Genomic DNA, 23,547 nt, shown 5'->3' with positions numbered 1-23,547 from the left:
CACTGCTGTTTAAATGTGAAGTTTGAAAAGGATCAGAGTTCAATGTTGCTTATATTAAAAAAAAACTGGAAATCAGCAACTTAAACATTAATATTTATAATAAGTAAAATTATTACAAAAATAATTTTTTAACTATCAAATGTGTTGTTGCTATGAGGGGGAGCGATTATATAATTATTTTTTCTTGTATTAAAATATAAGTACACCGAGACTTAACCATTTTTAATTTACGTTAATATTAAGCATATTACTTGAAAAATTGTAATTATCAATTCATAAATGTCTTTGTTATCATTATTTTAAAATTCTTAAAGTTCTTTTCAAAATTGTTAAAAGAATTGAGCACAAGTTATTATGTAATACTTATTTTAAACATATTTTAATACCTTAATTGCTTTTAATTTACGTTAATATTAATGATTTTACTTGAAAAATTGTAATTATCAATTCATAAGTCTTTGTTAGCATTATTTTAAAATTAGTTCAACAAAGGACAATAGTTATACTGAAAAATAACTTCTTTTCATCATTGTTAAAGGAAATGAAGCACAAGTTATTCTGTAATATTTATTTTTAACATAATTTTAATATCTGCATTTAATTTTGTGAATATTTTAAACTAATCTTCATTTATCATTTTCGAGTATTGCATAAATTAAACCACATTTTTACTTTTTTATTCAGACATTTTTTATAAATGACGTAATCATCTCATGCACTTTCAATTTTAGAATTATTTATATGTTACATTAAAACTAATAATCAAAAATGCAGCAAATTGCAATTTATCTAAAGCCAGAAATCCAACTTTTTCCTCATTTAGTAGCTGATTAAATTGAGCCCTTCAAAAAGTAATTACCTGTACAAAAAATATAAAAAAGTTCTATATTTAGGAATAAATAAAACACTTCATTGTGGTTCTTTTAGGATTTTATTCAGCAGTTCAGCTAACTGCCAACAAAATCAAAATATGTGTGTTATACAGGACAAATGAATCGCCGATTCATTAAAATCCCTACGCATTTTCCGCACGAGGGTTGAGGGCGACGGGCCTGTGATTCTTCACAAGGTAGTCGGCGTACTCCTGGTAGGGCGTCTTGGTCAAGGGCATCTCCTTCCACAAGTCTGGTGTCAAGTATGCGTAGGTCTTCGCGATGGCGGCGTATGTGGCCTTTGCGAAGTTACCCAAAGTGCCTGTGGATCCTCTGGCCGACGTGTAACAATCCTCGATACCGGCCATCTGCAGCAGCTTCTTGGGTACGGGCGCAGATACGATACCGGTACCACGGGGGGCGGGAATCAGTCTTACGGTTACGGAACCACATTTTCCAGTTACCTAGAACAAACAATTCATTTAGCAACGCTGCTACGCTATCAAGTTAAATGATTTTGCTGATTTAAAGGGTGTTCAGTCATTCTAGCCGTCATCAGGACGTCAATCCCTCTGGTGGAAACCGCGAAAGAATGAGTTATTCATCATATTAACAAAAGCAATAATAATTAATAAAATTCTACAGTCAGGTGATGATATTTACCTTGCAAGGCACAGTGTGGGGTTGACCAATTTTGTTACCCCAGTATCCACGTCGGACTGGAACCACTGAGAGCTTGGCCAAGATGATGGCACCACGAATTGCAGTTGCCACTTCCTTGCTGCATTTGACACCAAGACCAATGTGTCCCTTGCTGTCACCAATGGCGACGAAGGCCTTGAAACGTGTACGTTGTCCGGCACGGGTCTGTTTCTGAACGGGCATAATTTTAAGAACCTGAAATTAAATTATAATATTAGTTTGATGGGTTTTAAAACAAATTTAAAATGTAAACAAGGGTGGAAAATCAGTTATTCTTGGCCAACATGAGGATTTTACTCCTTCTGGTGGAAACCGCGAAAGAATTAGTTATTCATCATGGAAGATTTATCATTTAAAGTGTCAGTTTACTCATTAATATTACATGATGTCATTTAGCAAGTTGTGTGTAATGGTAAAGAAATTAAATTTTAACATTTCTGTTACTAATGAGAGAATTGTTTGTGTTAAGTTATATATACATTTACATGAACGTGCTATAAATGCCAAACATTACTTTTACGAGTCTTGAACATATTTTGAAAATTATTTACTATTTTTAGAATTTCATTTACAACTTGGTAAGATTATCTATTACTAAAGGATCATCATATATTATATAGTATTGGCAAATATTAAGTCAATTCTAGACCTTATCTAATTAGTAAAATCTATGAATGACTACATTACAACGATTTTGCATACAGTCACGTTACTTTCCACATGTGACAAAACAAGTTTTGTTTACATTGCACCATACTTCAACTCAATCAACACAACGAAAAAACTCACCTCATCGTTCAGATCAGCACCGATGAAGAAATCGATGATTTCGTACTCCTTGATGGGCAAAGAGAAGAGATAGATCTCCTCGAGCGAACGGATCTTGCCGTCGCGCACCAAACGTCCCAGCTTGGTCACGGGCACCCATTCCTTGGAGTCCTCCTTGCCGCGTCCACGTCCACGACCGCGTCCGCGACCGCGACCGCGCGGGCCGCCGCGTCCTCCCCTACCGCCGCCTCCGGCACCACCGAAACCTCCGCGAAATCCGCCACGGGCTGGAGCTGAGTCCGCCATTCTGGAAGAAAATCACACACATGTTGATTGTCCAATTTGCACGATTAACTTGGGGAAATCGGTTTAAATATGCGTGGAATCATGTTGGGGGATTAACAAGGGATGTCTTGGTGTTACAATCAAACAGGGATGGGGTAAATAGCAGTGGATAAAAGTGGAGGAACTTACGTTTTGATCCTTCTTCTAGCGTAGCTAACGAAAGAAAGGAAAATAAACGGTGGTTTGTTCGTGAAGTTGGCTTAAGTTGCCGGGGCGCGTGCGCAGTGTCGTATTATCTTGACGTCACATCCTGTTTTTCGTTATAAAATTACTAATAAAAATAATAAATTCTAATATTATGGCTAAACTTTTACTTAAATCATCAAATCTCTTTTAAATCTCTACAATTAATAATTTTTGAAGACTCATTAATTACGATAATTATGTAGGCAACTCTGTTTACCATCCATACTGGCGCCATCAATTGGGATATTACAACTTCTAAATTTAATGGTTATTTGTACACTTGATAGATGGCGGTGCACGTCCAATGTCCAAAATTTACGTAAATGGCCGCAAGCGTTTCAAAGGAAATTCCGTCGTTTTGTAAACGTCCTCCATACAATCGGGAATTAAAAATGCGAATCGCGTAGCACAAGGTTTAATTGCATTCGTATTAAAATTTACGTGTCCAAGTTAAAAAATGTGTTGAAAATATAATATTAATTAATTTCAACGCTTGACTTGCATAGTTAATTAATTATGTTTTTGTTAGTGAAAGTAGGTGAAAAATATGGAATGTGAATCTCATATTAATTGTTTTAATTTATTAAAGTTTATATTCCTACATAAATAAATAATTGAATTACAATCATGAACGTTAAAAAAACTCAACGATTAAAATTATAATTGATCACCGATTTGAATGATTTATAGTTTCGGAAAAAACTCAAGGCGACCAATTAGAAAAAACTACAACGTCGCTGAGGTCTGTCTTGTGATCAGCGTCGATTTTTTCCTGGACAACAATCATCTTAACACAAACCACCTTGACACTCTTTACATGTACAACAAACGTGCAAATTTTCTAAAGCGTCGCATTGAACTTCAATTTTATCCCGGGGTGTTATAACGCGTAACCTCGTTCCAAAATCAAAATAAAACTACAAATTAAACAAACAATTATCATTCGAACGCAAAACCACCAATGACATCACCGATTGACACCGAAACATCTTCGATTAACGAACAATCCGCCCAATCAACAACCCGCTTAAAAATTTTTCAGTTCAAATCTAACCAATGAGACAACAGGTCCGATCTGATTCGGCGTATCACACGCGCCGTCGTTCTTTCCACTGGTTTTTGGCACCGCCCACACGCAGGCCGCACGACCGTTTTGTCCGCGGTGTGCTTCCGCCGTCGATTCATCCCGTCTCGCGTCACGGTTTCGATCCCTTTACCACCGATCAATCGATTACGCGAAAAACACAACGTGTGCGTGCGGGTGCGTGTGTGTGTCGTGCGAGAGAGAGTGTGGACGAGTTTTGTTGTTTTTCTGTGGCGGCGATTTTTGGCGGCTCGCAGGTCAGTTTTCTCGTGACTGTACCGTCTTGATTGAGTTGCTTGTTAATTCGTCTCAATTTGTTGGTTGAATTGGTTGATGTGTTCGATCGTTGGCGACTGGCAATTCTTTTTGCCGTAGCTTAATTTACTCATTAATTGATATGACAATGTTACTGAAATTTGCATTTTAACTTCTTCGTTTGTACGGTAAAATTGGATGGTTACATCTAATTGTTAAAACCCATTTTTGATTAAAAAATTAAATCACAAATACTTTCTTTTTGTTAGAACATTTTTAGTACTTTGTATAAACACTAATAATAATATAATATTCTACCTATTGTCGTTTTCATTCCACGAACTTACAAAGAAAAACTTATATTATTTTCCACGATTCAATTAAAAAGCCTCAAAAAGGAATTTATATGTAGGAGGAATCAGTCAAAAATATCCCCATTGTAACAAAAAAAAATTTAATTCAATTCTGAAATAGTAAAAAATTTTACAATTAAAATAAAAAAAAATTTTTTGATTGAAAAATTATTGAAACATGGCTTAAAAAACAAAAAAAAATGTGTGCCACATAAAATTAAGTTTGTAAAAAATTGATTTTCTTTATGATTATTTGTATTTTCTTAAAATTTCAATGTTTGACCAAATAACACTTGATGAACTTCAAGGAAAATATGATATTTTAAGTTATTGAGCCACTATTTCGAGATAAAATATAAAAAATTGTGGAAGTTGAACTTTAACCTTCAATAACTTTTAAACGAGTTATATCAGACCATTTTTGAAGATCGCTCAATTTTCTACAAGAATAAGTATTGATTTTTATAACAAGTTAACTATTATAACGCAAAAAATTCCGAATAAAAAATGTGTTATTTAAATTGGAAGTAGTAAATTACGATGAGCCACCTCTTAATGTTAATATTAAGAGCTCAAACCTTACCCGAATTATTTTTCCTTAAGTGTTTTAAATAGAAATCAAAATCAATTTTTATTATTTATATTCAATTAAAATAAAGTAAATTTTGAGATAAAATATAAAAATTTGTGGAAGTCATCATATACCATTTGAAGTTGAACTTTAACCCTCAATATTTTTTGTAAAGGAGTCGACTCAGCGAAAATTTATATCAGTACCATTTTTGAAGAACGTTCAATTTCCTGCAGGAATATTGCCTTTTACAACACGCTAATTTGTTAGAACACAAAAAAATCCAAATAAAAAATGTGTTGTTTAAATGGGAAATAATAGGTCACGATGAGCCACCTCTTAATATTAATATTATGGGCTCTAACTTCACCCGAATTTATTTTTTTATCGTCGTGAATGATATTTTCAGGATAACTAAAGAATTTTTTTTTGGTGCACCCTAATAAACATTATAATCCAATTGTTAAAAGAGTAAATTCATTTTAACAGTTAAATTAGATATTTTATTTAGATTTTGTTTTTATTTATTGTGAAATCAACACACTTATTCGTTATTTTTTCTTAAATGTCTTAAGTAGACATCAAAATCATTTTTTATTATTTATATTTAATTAAAATAAAGTAAATTTCGAGATAAAATATAAAAATTTGAAGTTGTACTTTAACCTTCAATAACTTTTAACTTAAAAAAATCAAATCAGACCTTTTCAATTTCCTTCAAGAATATGCATTGATTTTTACAAGTTAATTTATTGAAACGCCTTAAACTCCAAATAAAAAAATGCCAATGTTATTTAAAATGGAAATTAGATATGCCACACCTTAATATTAATATTAAGAGCCCAAACTTTGCTATTTTTTTTATTTTATCACAGTGAACGACATTTCCAGGATAACTAAAGAAAAAAAATAGTGGAACACTATATTCCAATTGTTAAAACAGTAAATTGTTTTTAAGAAATAAATTATATATTTTATTTGGATTTTGTTTTCATTTATTGTGAAATCAACACACCTTTTTTATACTTAAAATAAAATATATTACTTTTATTACTTATATTTAATTAAAATGACATTTAACAACAAATTGGTAAGTCGTAATTTTTTCCAATATCTAAAGCATTTCATGACCTATAATAATTGATTTATGTAAAAATTGATATTAATTTTCTTATTAATAATAAATAACTGAAGTTACCTCAATAAATAATCAAGTTAAATCGAATTACCTGCTTTTGTGATAATTTCCAATATTTTATAAAAGTGTATATCTATTTACAATTTGTCAATCTGTATAACTTTTAATTTTTAGAAAACACAATTTAACAAAACAATCTTTATTTTGTCAAAACAGTACAATAAAAACAAGCCTTAAAATTGTTATAGATGTTTATATTAAGTCTAAAATACCTGAATATAAAAACAAGTGTGCGTTCAGACAAATCTGAAAAACAGATTAAGTCATGTGACAATAACCGAACTAGCCTTAACAGCCAATTAAAATCCATTTTAATTCCACTTAATGATTGTCTGGCTGAATAATTATTATATGGATGTAATTTATACACAGTACTTTTACTTCCACGATCGTACAAGGAAATAATCTTTCATATTAATCGAAAAATGCCACTTAAAAATTAAAAAAAATTAAAAAATTTGTCGTTTTCAGAGTTGAGACGGCCAAATGGAAGCATTAACATTTTTCCAGTTTGATGGGTAAGTGTTACAATTATTCGAGTCACAATCACATTATAAAACCGAACCTGAATTCAAACTTTTCGTCTGGAAACTTCGCGACTCAATCCGCATTAATTCCCCCGGAAAATTAAACGGCACCGCGTAAAATGGGTCAGACATCAACCGTTGTCGAAAATCATATTTGCCGAGCCGATTTTCACGTCACGCGGCGCCTTAATGGAAGAGCCGTGTCAGCCGTTCACTCCCCCAAAAAACAATAAAACCCACCCCGCACAGCCGCGACCGAAGCGTGCGAGAAGGAAGTGGCCGGCAAGCGTCCCCGATCGGAAACTAGGTGAGCGAGTCAAGTCCACCTCCTGGCGCACCGCACGCGGCCGATCGCACCGAACCGCCGAGCCGACGACGACCAGTCTCTCCAGTGTGTGTGTCGCGTCCGTAACCGCGACACCCTGGCGTCCCGATTTACGTACGTCTTGTCCCATCATCAAGGGCACCAGTCGTCGCATAGTGGTGCGATACCTGTTTACCAACAGTGTTGTGTGTGACATGTGATCGATCCGTTGTTTTATTATTTTTATTTCCATGTGTTTTTGGTGATTCCGATTATTGGTGCGGTGCGCTGATGCGGTGCAGTTCGTTGGTGGTGTGTCGTCAACATGCTAGGTGGATACTATGACCGCAATCCGCTGCTGAAAGGGACACTCACAAGGTAATCCCCCACGTGAAATACTCAATTGAAAACAACAGTTTGGTGTGTTGCCCAGTGGTAATCCTTCTGGGGGGTCACCCACAAACTTTTTGACGTTTCTCCTTCGATTTTGTTTACTTGTTTTGGAGGTACTCTTCCTACTCCATGGGTAATATTGTCCACATTTAGTCCGTGGAGTTTTTCCAACTCAAAACAACTTGGAACACAGTTAATCAGGGGTGTCATTTCTATTCTATAACTTTTTGCTGAAGACGATATCCATGTTGTCCTTCCTCTAGGTTACCTTGGAGGTACCCCCAATCTAAGGTGATTGCTTGATGCCTTGCATTTGTAATTTAGCAATAACAGACCAGTTTGAAGCAACTTTTTCTTACATTGGTCCACCTTAATTCGCAAAATTAACCTTTGACCAAACGTTAGGCTCATCCAGTGATGCCCCTCCTCAAAGCGCCGTTAAGAAGAGCTAAAGGAACCAGCGTAAAATAGCCCAAAACCAGCCAAAAAGTTTCTAATTCCGTAAATCCGCATAGACAGAGACTAGTTTTGCGTTAGTCGCAGTCACTTTCACCTGAAGCAGATTTCCAATCTCCGCGGCCCGGACTCCCTCACCCTGGAGGTTACCATTCTCTTTTGCGCCGCGTTGCCGCTTCTATGAAAACCGATTTTGTTGCGCCGATTCGATTTCAATAAAGTTTTTCAATTAATTTGCCCACGCTAATGTCATAATTTCGTCAGGATCGACGTGCCAAGACGATAAAGAGTAAAGTTCCTTTTGTGCACGTTCGGGTATCTGCATTTAGGGTCGGCAAGTTCACGGTCGCGTTTATTTTCGCCGTTTCACACAACGAAAATCTACTAAAAACATGGCGCACGTCAATTGTTACGTTTCACAACTGTTTACCGATTATTTTTTTTTTTTTTTTTTTTTGGCAACGCCGCTTACGTAATATTTTTTTCGTATTGTTTCAAGATGTGAGACTCATCATAATAAATAAAAATTTAGATAGTGCGAGTAAAATAGATAAGATAAGAGGTGATCGGCGGGTGTATTTTTAGATGGTTTTGAATAGATTCGTTCACAACAGTTTGGGACGGTAAATTTTTGTGTAAATCGCATCAGATATTGATCGATTGACGGGATGAAATTGTAACGAATGGCAGAAATGCAGAATTATATAAGAACATTCTCGACAAATGGCCATTAAACTTTCTCTGGCTAGTGGAAGGAATTGTTTTTGCGCGCGTCGATTGCGCTTTCCACAAAAACCCATCCGTTCTATGCATGCCTTAAAAATCATAATTTTACCACTAGACCACATTCATGTAGAAAAAACAGTGTCTTGTGTTTGTTTAAAGTTGAACTTGTGACGATTTATCTTTAATAAGCCACAAAAGTATGTTGTTTACCGTTATTAAATAATCTCAAAATTGATAACTCGGAAAAAAAATAAACAAATCTCTGTCAATAACCGAAAGAAGTCACAACGAAAACCGTTCCAAGGTAAAGTCCCTGGAATAACGAAAATTCACGTCTCGTTTATTGAAAAATTCCAACATTATGGTGTACAAGAAATAAATAGAAATCGTGACGTTTCTTTTAATTTCAATCAATGATGGCATATAATGGTTTTTAATCTGTTTCAATTCAGTACGCACTTGTTTAGTTATGTTGGGTCTTCAGCGCACCGTCGACATGTTCAGTTCCTTCGCCACGGTAACCTGAATTTCATGCATTCCATTCATAAATTTACATCTCGTTTTTTCTCTTTTCTTCTTCGTATCGTTTAGATGAGCTAATGCGTTAGATTTTTTACAAATATAATTATTGCTGTTTAAATCAACATCCTGGTTATGATTTTATGTTCTGCTGGTACTCAAATATGTTGTTTCTTGAACAGGTTATGGTTATTTACGTATAAAATGTACTATTCATCACAACTGACATTCTCTTTATTATATCCAATAAGACACCTCGATTGTATATAAAATTCTGTATAAAAATGATTATGGGATGTCCCATAGTTAACGTTAAGAGTTTTCGAGATATTAATTTTTTCTCTAAAATTCACAATATGTGTTTTTCAATCAGAAATAGCTCATAACTTTGCCAAAAATTAATTAATTGACAAAATCCAAGACAAATTGTGTGAACTAAATACGTAAATATCCTATCTTGTATGTCAATCGAAAGGAGCCCATAATTTTGTTGTTATTAGGTTCGCTGACATGATGTTTGAATTTATGAAATTTTGAAAAATTGTTTAATAGATTCACGTCAAAATTTAAAAATTTCTCAATAGATTATTTGAGAAAATTCAAGACAAATTAAGTGAACTAAAAACGTAAATGTTTTAACCTGTATGTCAATCGAAAAGAGCTCATAACTTTTTTGTTCTTCGGTTTGCTGACATGAGTTTTGAATTTATAAAATTTTAAAACATTGTTAAAAAGTTTCTATGTCAAAATTTAACAACTTCTCAATAGATTGTTTGAGAAAATCGAAGACAAATTAAGTGAACTAAAAACGTCAATATCCTAACTTATATGTCTATCGAAAAGAAGTCATAACTTTTTTGTTATTAGGTTTACTGACACGAGGTTTGAATTTATGAAATACTGAAACATTGTTTAAAAGATTCCATGTCAATATTTAAAAATTTCTCGATGGATTATTTGAGAAAATCCAAGAGAAATTAAGTGGACTAAAAACTTAAATATCCTAACTTGTATATTAATCGAAATGATCTCATAACTTTGTGTTATTCGGTTTGCTAACATGAGATTTGAATTTATGAAATTTTAAAGCATTGTTTAAACGATTCCATGTTAAAACGTAACAACTTCTCAATAGATTATTTGAGAAAATCCACGACAAATTAAGTGAACTAAAAACATGAATATTTTAACTTGTATGTCAATGGAAAAGAGCTCATAACTTTTTTGTTATTAGGTTTGCTCACATGAGATTTGAATTTATGAAATTTTGAAGCATTGTTTAAACGATTCCATGTCAAAATTTAACAACTTCTCAATAATTTATTTGAGAAAATCCAAGACAAATTAAGTGAATTAAAAACGTCAATATCCGAATTTATATGTCTATCGAAAAGAGCTCATAACTTTTTTGTTATTAGGTTTGCTGACATGAGGTTTGAATTTATGACATTTTAAAATATTGTTTAAAAGATTCCATGTCAAAATTTGACAATGTCTCAATAGATTATTTGAGAAAATCCAAGGCAAATTAAGTGAAGTAAAAACGTAAATATCCTAATTGGTATGTTTATTGAAAAGAGCCCATAGCTTTTTTATTATTAGGTTTGCTAACATAAGGTTTGAATTTATGAAATTTTTAAATATTTTTTAAAAGATTCCAGGTCATAATTTAACAACTTCTCAATAGATTATTTGAGAAAATCGAAGACAAATTAAGTGAACTAAAAACGTCAATATCCTAAATTATATGTCTATCAAAAAGAGCTCATAACTTTTTTGTTATTAGGTTTGCTGACATGAGATTTGAATTTATAAAATTTGAAAACAGTGTTTAAAAGTTTCTATGTCAAAATTTAACAACTTCTCAATAGATTATTTGAGAAAATCGAAGACAAATTAAGTGAACTAAAAACGTCAATATCCTAAATTATATGTCTATCAAAAAGAGCTCATAACTTTTTTGTTATTAGGTTTGCTGACATGGCGTTAGAATTTTTGAAATGTTTAAACATTGTTCAATGAATTATATGACAAAATTCAAGACAAATTTGGTGAACTTGGAACGTCAATAAACCTAACTTGTACATCAATCAAAAACTCATATCTTACTTGATATTATGTGTTTTGGAATCTTGAAAGGTTGCACATCAAATTTTAAACACTTTCGATAAATTATGTAACAAAATCCAAGACAGATTAGGTGAACTTGAAATGCCAATAAGTTAACTTTAAATCTAACTTCTGAGTTTCTACAAAAAGAAATATGAAATTATAAAACTAATAATTTCTGAGATATTCAACTTCCTTTGAAACATCTAATAAACCACCAACTTTGTAAATTAGCACTTTCTGTAGGTATTTTTAGTGCTTCACATTTAATATGATATTTAGTTATTTCGAAATAAAAAGCAAAGTATACGAAATTTAATTTGAAATGTTTTTTATTTATTTTTTAATCAAAAGCCACCAATTGTTGCAATTTTAATGTAAAATAAAAATTGGTTAGTTATTAATGCAAATATACGACAGAATGATAAAAACCTATTTTATCTATTCCAACGTCAAATTATAGTTATTATTAGTAATCGTAAAAAACCTCTAAAAACAATTTGAATTGTTAATATTGAGATAATTGAGTAATATGAAAACAGTACCACAAACTTGTAATTGCCATCAATTATTCGCATTAATTAGTATTTAAAGCAAAAACCCTAAAACGCACAACTGATTTGTATAACACCGTGTGCAAAGTGCAACCGCAACAGCACTTTTGCACGGTTGACGCGATTAACATTAACTGGGGTAGATAACATTCCGCTTCGTGATGTTTTAACAAGTGTTTACCGAACAACCAACAACCAACAACCAAATTTGGGTCTATTAAACCACGAATTAATCAATCAATCAATCAATCAATCAATCAATCGTTCGTAGGTTTCCTGTTGTACGCCCTCCCTGTACTTGAGTACTTATATATGTATGCTAATTATGGCAATTTTTAAGCACATTTATTGATTTCGTTCCGAGCGAACGCTCGACCCCCTTTAATGCCGTTTAATAACGCAGTTCCGTTGGACATCGGCGGCTGTTTTTAATTCCCGGTTGTTAGTGTGCGTTCGTAACCGGCATTAACATACAATTACCGGCCGCATTGTGCGACCGCCGACATATTTTCTTCAATTAAATCCATTGTTCGGCACGGTGGAACCCGGGAATCTCGGCATGCAACGGCCACTACGTACTACAACTATTAACCCGAGCGGTGTTGGGTGTTTTGATCCGGATCCCGGTGATCTGGAGGATCAAACATCAAACAACCATGTTTTTGTTCGTCCGTAACCAGCCGAGTTTCTATTGTGCATAAGATAAATAACTTATTTTGTGCACGGTCCGACATCTTAACCGCTTGTTCGGAGTCAATGGTTCGTCGGTTGTCAAGCTTTGATTGAACGCACTGTCTTTATTCTATTCGAGATTACGTGATTATCAAATCAACAATAATTTTCTAAATAATATTACTAGATTGTAATTTTGTGCTTGTATAGAATTTGGATTTTATTGTCCTATAGGAGTTCATCATCTTCCTTGTAATCTTGGCAGATTATATTTGATGATCGACAACAAACTATGAATTTAAATGGGCTTTAATAGTTTCTTAGATCAATTTCCATGCATTTTACTTCTTCAATCAACTTCTATCAGATCTTAAAAGTTTGTTTAATAGATATTCAACAGTTACAAACAAGTATTATCAAAGCCATACAATCATCTTATTCATAAACTTACAAGATTTTTATATTTCAATGGTAAAAATTGTGGTTTAATATATTTTAGTTAATTATCTTCTATCTAATCTTTTAAGATTGTAATTTTCCAATACTATGAAAGTTAGATTTCATAGCCTTTATTTTCTGATCAATTCGAGTCGTATATTTTACTTCATCAACAGACTTCTATAGAGTTTCAATAATTAGAAGATTAGTACTTGGTAAGAATACAAATTGTGGATTCATACATTTTAGTTCATCTGTCATCTTCTATATATTCTTACAAGACTATGATTTTTTGATACTACATATTTTGTATTTGATTGTCCTTCAATATTTGGAAGACATTTCTGAACAATTCTAATCGTATATTTTATTTGAACACCTGACTTCTATAGATCTTCCATAGTTAGAAGATAACTTCTACTAATTTCCAAATTGTACATTTCATTTCGTCAATCACCTTCTTTATAAACTAACAAGATTATCACTTGGTAAAAATTCAAATTATGGATTCATACAATTTAGTTCATCTGTGATCTTCTACATATTCTTACAAGACTAAGATTTTTTAATACTACATATTTTGGATTTGATTGTCCTTCAATATTTGGAAGACATTTCTGAACAATTCAAATCGTATATTTTATTTGAACGCCTGACTTCTATAGATCTTCCATAGTTAGAAAATAATTTCTATTAATTTCCAAATTGTACATTTCACTTCATCAGTCGCATTCTTTATAAACTTACAAAATTATCACTTGGTAAGAATTCAAATTATGGATTTATACAATTTAGTTCATCTGTCATCTTCTACATATTCTTACAAGACTATGATATTTTGATACTACATATTAATTTCATCAATCATCTTCATTATAAACTTACAAGAATATCACTTGGTAAGAAAACAAATTATGGATTCGTACATTTTAGTTCATCTGTCATCTTCTATATGTTCTTACAAGACTAAGATTTTTTAATACTACATATTTTGGATTTGATTGTCCTTCAATATTTGGAAGACATTTCTGAACAATTCAAATCGTATATTTTATTTGAACAGCTGACTTCTATAGATTTTTAATAGTTAGAAGATAACTTCTATTAATTTCCAAATTGTACATTCTATTTCAACAATCATTTTCTTTAAAAACTTTCAAGATTATCGCTTGGTAAGAATACAAATTGTAGATTCATACATTTTAGTTCATATTCTTCTATATATTCTTACAAGACTATTGTTATTACATATTTTGAATTAGATTGTCTTTCAACATTTGGAAGACATTTCTGATCAATTCAAGTTGTATATTTTGCTTCATCAACTGACTTCCATAGATCTTCATTTTAGTTCATCTATAATCTTCTATCTGTTCTTACAAGACTATAATTTTTTGATATTATATATTTTGGATTTCATTCACCTTCAATACTGGGAACACACTTGACTTAGAAGGTTATGATTTTGCAGTAGTACAGATTGTGGATTAATGCATTTTAGTTCATAAATCATCTTCTATTTAACCTTACAAAATTATTTCTTTGTGATAATATAAATTTTGGATTTGATTGCCTTTTAATATTGGGGAAAAAATTCTTGGCTCAATGGACAGGAAGTTCTTGTATAACCTTACATTAAACTACTTCTAAACTATGACATGTATTATTACCTTTTAACAATAAGTACCAGTTGTGGCAATAATACTGTTAAACCTTTCAAATTATTTCAAAGCTAACAATTACCAAAGAATCAACAAAAACGCCAAACCAGCAACACATTGTTTACCCTTAAGCGATGCTAATGATCGTGTGCACTAAACCGATGATTTTTTCGGAGTGTTCGACCCCTAAAAAAAGAAAACGTTTTACGGGCATCCATCCCGATTAACTGCGCCGTCTTTTTTTCGAGAGCTCGTAAATTTCTCGGTTTAATCTCGCGTGTGATATTCGTCCGTCTTTTTTTTTTTTGGTTAAATCGGATTGGTTCGTTAATGGGCGGCATTGTGTATTAAAATCGGAACGGGTTACTTAAATCGTGGAAACCGGTTTCGATTTGAATAAATTACCATGCAAATTATTATTTTATGTTATCAATGTGTAATGCCATATGAACTTCGTCGATACAATCGGCGATTTTTAAGTAAACATTTTCAATGTGCATTGTTTTAATTATAACTAATGAAAACAAAAACGTTTGTTGTATTATATATTCGTGATTATATCGCCTGAAATTTACGACATAAATATTGTTTATTTAATTAATTAACCGGCCATATTTTGTTAAGGAAAAAAACGACAACAATATTGTAACGCAGTAAACAAACAAATCCATTGATGTTAGGTGTTTTTCCACAATTACCTCCTTAAAATTGCCATTGTGACCTCAATATGTAAAAAAGAGTGTTATTCATGCCACTATCGATTACTAATGTTTACTTTCTTCATTTGATAATATTTGTTCCATAGATAAATGATGAAACTTTTAAATCATCAATTGCACTAATTTAATTTTTGACAAATTTAAGGCACTTTCTACTTAATAAGGAAAATTTACGAAAATCAGAAATATTGTTTCATTAAAATTATTTAATTTATGTTATGAATGTTTATGGTCTACAAATGTTGGTAAAACAGACCACTATGAAAACTTAACCTAAAATCTCACTGTAATTTTGTGATGGTACAAATCTCTAATTTAACTACCCTAAAAACAGTTTTCTAACTTTTATCAATTTTTTAATTGTACATTTCACTGTATCAATTATTTTCTGTGTAAATTCATAACTTCGTAATTTTCTAATAGCATAAATTTAAGTTTCGACTGACCTTGAATAGTTAGAAGAAAACTTTTATTATTTCCCAAATCACATGCTTAGCCTTTTTAATCATCTTCTACGTAAAGTTATGGTGATTTTTTAATGGTACAAATTGTGTATTTAATTGCCCTAAAGGGCAACTAGAAGATAAATGTTGTCAATTTCTTACTTGCACATTTTACTGCATCAATTATATTTTATATAAATTAAAATATTGTATTAATGACCTTTAATAGTTAGAAGACAACATTTATCAGTTTCAAGATTATATACTTCATCAATCATCTCCTATATACATTTTCAAGATTGTGATTTTGTAATAATACAAATTTTGTATTTGATTGCCCTAAAAGACTATTATCAATTTCTTAATTGTACATTTTACAACATAGATTATTTTCTATGTAAACTCACAATATTATAATTTTCTGACTGTACAAATTTTAAATTCAATTGATCTTTAATATCTAGAAGAAAGATTCTGTCACTTTCAACTTTCCAAATCATATGCTTCATCAATGATCTTCTACATTTCTAAGATTATGATTTTGTGGTGGTACAAATTTTGTATTTGATTTCTCTAAAAGACAGTTAAAAGACAACTATTATCAATTTCTTAATTGTACATTTTACAGCATAGATTATTTTCTATGTAAACTCACAATATTATAATTTTCTGACTGTACAAATTTTAAATTCAATTGGTCTTTAATAATTAGAAAACTTTTACCAGTTTCCAAATCATATGTATTACTTCATCTTATACATTTCCAAGACAGATTTTGTGGTGGTACAAATTTTGTATTTGATTGTCCTAAAAGGCAACTAGAAGACAACCATTATCAAATGTTTTACGGTATAAATTTAGACTGAATTTTGATAGTTAGAAGATAAGTCTTATGCTCAGATGTTGATAATTAATTTAGGTAAGTTTTCTACAATTTTTAATATTTAGAAGTTTGAGAAGACAATAAATAACTTTTTTTACATTCAACTAATCTTAGTCATTGAAGTATCATCGTTCTGAAGTTTTATAATGATGAAACATGTTCTTCTAACTATCCTTTACAATGAGAAGCAGAGTAAATCTCTATAAAATATTGTTTTTGCTGACGAAAATATGTTTCCGTGCGTCACACCATTAATATTTTTGAATTATACGGAAAAAATTACTAAAGAATAGATTATTTTCACGTAATGTGTTTTTCCGTCTGAATTGCAATTAAAAGTTAATCACCATGTAACTATAAATCTTATAGCACAATATTATTTAGATTCATGTTAACTGGACTATTGTTGCACTGTCTGAAAGTTAACGACGCCATCTTTTTTACAATTATATAATATAAGGAACGATTATAAGTTGTTAAAGACTAATGACAGTTCGTCGCGTTCAGGTAGTCCAATTCTAATCTATTCCATTTAGCATTAACAACAGGTAAATCGGTTGTAATTCCAAGCTGACAATTGATAAAATCGTCCTCTTACAACGTTGCCAAACCTGCGACAAGCACAAATTCATACGTTTCGTTATCTTGGCCTTTTAGCTGTATTACTTTTCGACAGCAGATTTTATTGTTATCGTGCAAGAGAAAAACACGATCGAAGCGTCAATTACGGATTAATTATTGGCAATTATTTATCGTGGATATGGCTTTCTGGTTCGTGGATCGGCTGTGAATTGTTCCAAGGTCGGGCGCTAGGCATTTTCGATAATGCTTCCAGTTTTACTTGCTGGTTTACCGTTAAACCGTTGTTTCTACTATTGTCCGCCTCAAGATCCATTTTATTTATCTTTCCCATATCAAATTTTTACCCATTTAGATATACCCACACGTTAATTGCATAAAAACAAAAAAAAAGAAACTAGTCGCTAATAAACTTTTCAGTTTAGATTAACACATGTAATTATGAACGACGTACTGAGTGAACAATTAACGGTTCGCAATTGTTCAACAAACTTCGGGACACGTTTCGTCGCCCGACTGCGAAACAGAACCGCGACAATAGTTTCGGTTGTCAGTTAGTTTTATTTTTTTTTTATATCGGATTTCTATTTTTACAATGTCGAAATTGATCGCGTTGCGAAATACCTCGCACCTACGACGTATTTTTAGCGGGACGTAATTTTTTATTTAGCCCCCCACCAGGCCACGACGACGGTCCGCCGTTTGGTGAGGTTTTCGTTTTTCCCGAAACCGTGTGTTTCGTGAAACCGGGTGTATTTTAAGAAATCCGACACTCGGAGTGTGTCTCTCCTCTGTGTTTGTGTCGACGTTTCGCCAGCTAAACAATGAGTTGATGGCGATGGCGATGGCGTCATTGACCTCGATTTTAGATCGGCCAAAATCAAATTCTCTCTCTCGCTCGGATCAACCGGTGTTTTACTAAGTACATGGTTAAATGCCTTTTCGTGGATCTCTCTACAAGATATGATCGTTTGTACGGTCGATAATGGGATGTTTAACTTGTGTTTCATTCAAATATACTCTCAAGAGATTAACAAACTATTAAAAGATCATCATCATCATCTTCCTCTCTTCTGTGATTGTTGGGTTAGGTGTTACACATATTCAAATTGTCACTTAGAAAATAACTTTCAATTTTCAAATCACGCATCTCTTCCTCCACTTTCTGACTAAAATTATATCATAAATTTCATCATTTATTTCTAATGTACAATTTTTAGATTCCATTGACCTTTAATAGTTAGAATACAGTTTATAAATCATATATTTTACGTCATCAAGCATGGTATAAGTTTTGGATTTAATTAGAAGACAACTTTTATCAATTTCTTAATTGTGTATTTTACTGTACCAACTATTTTCTATATAAACTGTCAAGACTGTAATTTAGGATTCGTTAGAAGACCACTTTCAATTTACAAATCATATACTTCACTTCATCAATAATCTTTTACATAATCTAAAAATATGATTTTGTGATCAAATCAAATCCAAATTGTATTCTTCACTTCATGAATCATCTTCTACATACATTTACAAGATTGTTATTTTCTAATGGTACAAATTTCCTAAAGGACAGTTAGACAGTTATCAATTTCTTAATTGTACATATTACTGCACTAATTATCTTCTATATAAACTATAGACCATAGATTCGAAATCGTATACTTTACTTCATCAATGATCTTCTATATAGATTGTGATTTTGTGATTGTACAAACTTTTGATTTGATTGCTATGAAGGACAGTTAGAAAACAAATTTTATCAATTTTTAATTGTACATATTACTGCACCAATGATCTCCTTTGTAAACTCACAATATTGTAATTTTATCATGGTACTACAAATTTTGGATTTGATTGCTATGAAGGAAAGTTGGAAGACAAATTTTATCAATTTTTTAATTGTACATATTACTGTACAAATTATCTTCTATTTAGATTGTAATTTTGTGATGGTACAAATTTAGGATTCGACTGTCCTTTAATAGTTAAAATTCTACTTTTATCAGTTTACAAATCGTATATTTTAGTTCATTAATCATCTTCTGTGTAAACCTACAAGACTGTAATTTTGCGAATAATCGTCTTACAGGATAGCTAAAAGACATATTTCATCAATACCTTAATTGTATATATTACTGCACCAATTATCTCTATATAAGCTGTCAAAATTGTAACTTTCTGATGGTACTTTTACTAGTTAGAAGACAACTTTTATCAGTTTCCAAATCATATGCTTTACTTCATCATTGGTTTTCTACATAAACTTACAAGATAGTGATTTTACAGTGATACAAATTTTAGTTTTGACTTCCTTATAGGACATCAAATGACAAACTTTATCAATTTCTTAATTGTACATGTTACTGCACCAAAGAAGACCACATTTATCAGTTTACAAATCACATACATCAGTCGTCTTCTACATAAACTTACATTATAGTGATTTTTGATGGTACAAATTCTGTATTTAATTGGTCTAAAGGACAAATAAGAAGACATCTTTCATTGTATATATTACTGCACGAATTATCTCTATATAAGCTGTCAAGATTGTAACTTTCTGATGGTACTTTTACTAGTTAGAAGACAACTTTTATCAGTTTCCAAATCATATGCTTTACTTCATCATTGGTTTTCTACATAAACTTACAAGATACTGATTTTACAGTGATACAAATTTTAGTTTTGACTTCCTTATAGGACATCAAATGACAAACTTTATCAATTTCTTAATTGTACATGTTACTGCACCAAAGAAGACCACATTTATCAGTTTACAAATCACATACATCAGTCGTCTTCTACATAAACTTACATTATAGTGATTTTTGATGATACAAATTCTGTATTTAATTGGTCTAAAGGACAAATAAGAAGACATCTTTCATCAATACCTTAATTGTATATATTACTGCATCAATTATCTCTATATAAGCTGTCAAAATTGTAACTTTCTAATGGCACTTTTATTAGTTAGAGGACAACTTTTATCAGTTTCCAAATCATATGCTTTACTTCATGATTCGTCTTCTACATAAACTTACAAGATAGTGATTTTGTTGTGATACAAATTTTGGTTTTGACTTCCTTATGGGACATCAAAAGACAAATTTTATCAATTTCTTAACCGTATATCATTAGAATTATGACATCATTCAACTTCTATATATTTGATGATGGTACAACTTTAGGATTCGATTACTTTATCAATCAAAGTTTTTTACTTTTTTATCAAATTCCCAATGGATAATTTTACTTCACCATTGAAATCTTACAAATTAAATATTTCATTGTCCTTTAAAAATAGAAGACAACTTTCATCACTTTCCAAACTATATATTTGTCTTCTATTTAATTTTATAGATTTTAATTATATGAGACAATGCAAGTGAACTGTATCAATTTCAGTTTCCTACTTCACAAATCAATCACGTCAAAAGTTATCTTTCCACTTAATATTAGTATCATCGATACTAATCCAGAAGCCACACAATAACGGCATGTAAACAAAGAAAACCCCCAAACCAATTTTCCAATCGGATCGTGTTTTCTCACCGTATCGTCAGCAACAACGGGCTCGCATCGTTCGACTCTCTCTCGTTTCGGCGACTTTCACGTCTGCTCGGATAACGTCGATAACGGAAAACGGTCGTCGTGCAACAGCCTTGTCCGGAATTCCATGGCGACTTGTGGAGCCCCGTCGCGTAATCGCATCCATGGATTATCTTGTTGTCGATCACTGGAGGAAGAACAAGGATTGACCGTTATCAATCAACGTAAACGAAGGGCCCACTCTTCCTTCCATAGATAAATTATGACTAGATTATCCCTAAAAGACTTCTATTTTATTCTAATTAATGGGATCGTGTTGTTTGAACGTTTTGAAGAAGAAGATTGACATTTTTTTAGTTGACATTGATTAAGTATCGAGTGTAGTCGATAAAAAATTATAGCTACAAATAACAAATCGTGTCATCTCTTCACACAATCTTTTCATAAGGAAGGATACAAAAGGGGACTAATTAAGGGGTAAGAAATAGAAGTAGAAGTTCACATATTTTTATTAAGACTGACGGACTAAGTAGACTGAAATGTGTCCGATATAAGTTTGGATCACAAAACCATTCATAATAAAATACCTTCTGTTTACTTTCTCTTCAATTTTTACATTGGAACACGCTTGAATGTTAATGGCAATTTAGAAACGAGCACTTACATTTAATCCATCATTGCAATTCTAGAGTTGCAAGGAAATTCCCGTTGAAAAAATTAAAAGCAACTAAATAAGTTGTTAAATAATTTTAGTGATAATTTCTAAAACTACAACGACCTTGCTTCGAGCCCATTATAATAATAAATGGAATGAATTTGTATAAATGCAAATGTCAATATGCGAACGTAATTAAATTTTGCCAAGTTACTAATTAGGACGTCCACGTTCACGTTCGATCCCATCAGTTTTCGTCTCGTCGTTGGCTCAACATGCATATGAATAATTCAGCGATTCCCCCCCGTACCACCAGGTAATCGATCATTATCGTTCAATTAATGGAATTGTGCGAACCTTTTGATTTTACGTAACCGAAACCGCTGACGTATTTGAATAAAGCAGCAGTTCGTAATTGGCAAGATGGATCGGTAGAAAATCTACACTTTTTATAGGTCAGTTACGAAGCGCATCGCCGAAGAGCCGCATCTGACCCACATTCCGGCTTCGTCGTCGCTCGTCCGAACATCGCCTCCGTGTCCAACACATTTCGTTATTTTAGTGGATTTTTTCTCTAGTTCGCACGCGTTCAACGGTTATTTTTTTCACGTCACGAGTTGCGCCATTAAACGAAATCGCTTTGTACGTTCCGAGAACCATTGCTGAGCTAAGTGTGTTGACTTTAATGCGGACATTTTTATTTTCAGGGAATAAATAAATCTATTTATATTAATTTTTTCAATATAATTTCATAAGCAAGTAAAAATTTTGTTTTTTTTGAATATCTGTTGAATAAGTAACACTCAACTGTAGTTACAACAGTTCTTATAATTTTTTTTAATAATAAATGATTTTTTAACTTCTCAAAAAGCCTTATTTATTTCTGAATAACTAGATAATGTGTCTGTTGTTCCAATTAATGATCTATCCAAAAACACTTTTTCTCGTAATATAAGCATATATCTCAAAAAATATTTCTATTCCCTATTTTAGGAATATTATACTAAATTTGATTTTTGACATTTTTTGGAAAAGTATAATAAATCTTTTTCATATTTATTTAATTTTCACAAACTGTAAAAACTTTCTAGAAACATTATTGTCATAATATAAGTAATTTAACTGAAAAATATATATGAATATTTTAAAAATATTTACTCATTCTCATCTTTGTTGTCTTTGACAATGTATAATAAATTTTTTGTATATTTATTTAGTTGTGTTACTTAGTTTGACCTTTTATGTATTATTATTATTTGTGACAACAGTAAAAACATTCTAAAGGCATTTTTCCTCGGTAATATAAGCAAATTACCTCAAAATATATAGATATCTCTGATTATTTTAGAAATAATTACTTAGTTTGATTTTTGACTAATTTTGAAGAAGTACAATAAACCTTTTATATATTTATTTATTTGTGACAAACAGTAAAAACATTATAGAGGCATTTTTCCTCGGTAATATAAGCAAATTACCTCAAAATATATACATACCTCTGATTATTTTAGAAATATTTACTTAATATGATTTTTGACAAATTTTGAAGAAGTATAATAAACCTTTTATATACTTATTTATTTGTGACAAACAGTAAAAACATACTAAAGGCATTTTTCTTCGGTAATATAAGTAAATTACCTCAAAATATATACATATCTCTGATTATTTTAGAAATATTTACTTAATTTTATTTTTGACAAATTTTGAAGAAGTATAATAAACCTTTTATATATTTATTTATTTGCAACAAACAGTAAAAACATTCTAAAGGAATTTTTGTCGGTAATATAAGCAAATTACCTCAAAATATATAGATATCTCTGATTATTTTAGAAATATTTACTTAATTTGATTTTTGACAAATTTTGAAGAAGTACAATAAACCTTTTATGTATTTATTTATTTGTGACAAACAGTAAAAACATTATAGAGGCATTTTTCCTCGGTAATATAAGCAAATTACCTCAAAATATATACATACCTCTAATTATTTTAGAAATATTTACTTAATTTG

The 23,547-nt window shown here is 31.4% G+C and overlaps 2 protein-coding genes across 2 annotated transcripts in view; one reads left to right on the top strand and one right to left on the bottom strand.

Moving 5' to 3' along the window:
• Positions 1-912: 912 nt before the first annotated feature.
• On the bottom strand, positions 913-2,649 carry LOC109607672 (40S ribosomal protein S2). Its single transcript, XM_020024146.2, has 3 exons — positions 2,364-2,649; positions 1,536-1,769; positions 913-1,336 (listed from the first exon to the last, which is right to left on the bottom strand). The coding sequence occupies exons 1-3, from the start codon at positions 2,646-2,648 to the stop codon at positions 1,016-1,018; spliced, it is 840 nt and encodes a 279-aa protein (XP_019879705.1). The 5' UTR covers position 2,649; the 3' UTR covers positions 913-1,015.
• A 4,617-nt stretch (positions 2,650-7,266) lies between these two features.
• LOC109597233 (AF4/FMR2 family member lilli) overlaps positions 7,267-23,547 on the top strand; it is a 55,324-nt gene continuing 39,043 nt past the window's right edge. The window contains exon 1 of the mRNA XM_049969568.1: positions 7,267-7,543. Within this exon, the coding sequence (XP_049825525.1) occupies positions 7,491-7,543 (53 nt within the window). The 5' untranslated portion in view covers positions 7,267-7,490. The remainder of the gene's footprint in view (positions 7,544-23,547) is intronic.

The sequence above is a fragment of the Aethina tumida genome, chromosome 7 (assembly GCF_024364675.1).
Source record: "Aethina tumida isolate Nest 87 chromosome 7, icAetTumi1.1, whole genome shotgun sequence".
Lineage (NCBI taxonomy): Eukaryota > Metazoa > Arthropoda > Insecta > Coleoptera > Nitidulidae > Aethina > Aethina tumida.
Note: the sequence above shows the minus strand (reverse complement) of the source record. Positions and strands in the feature narration are given on the sequence as shown.

Excerpts from the sequence above, each read along its gene's own strand:
- LOC109607672 (XM_020024146.2), bottom strand. The coding sequence starts at position 2,648 with ATGGCGGACTCAGCTCCAGCCCGTGGCGGATTTCGCGGAGGTTTCGGT. Across the intron at positions 1,770-2,363 it reads GTGCTGATCTGAACGATGAG|GTTCTTAAAATTATGCCCGT; the intron begins GTGAGTTTTTTC and ends ATTTAATTTCAG. Across the intron at positions 1,337-1,535 it reads CCCACACTGTGCCTTGCAAG|GTAACTGGAAAATGTGGTTC; the intron begins GTAAATATCATC and ends TGTTTGTTCTAG.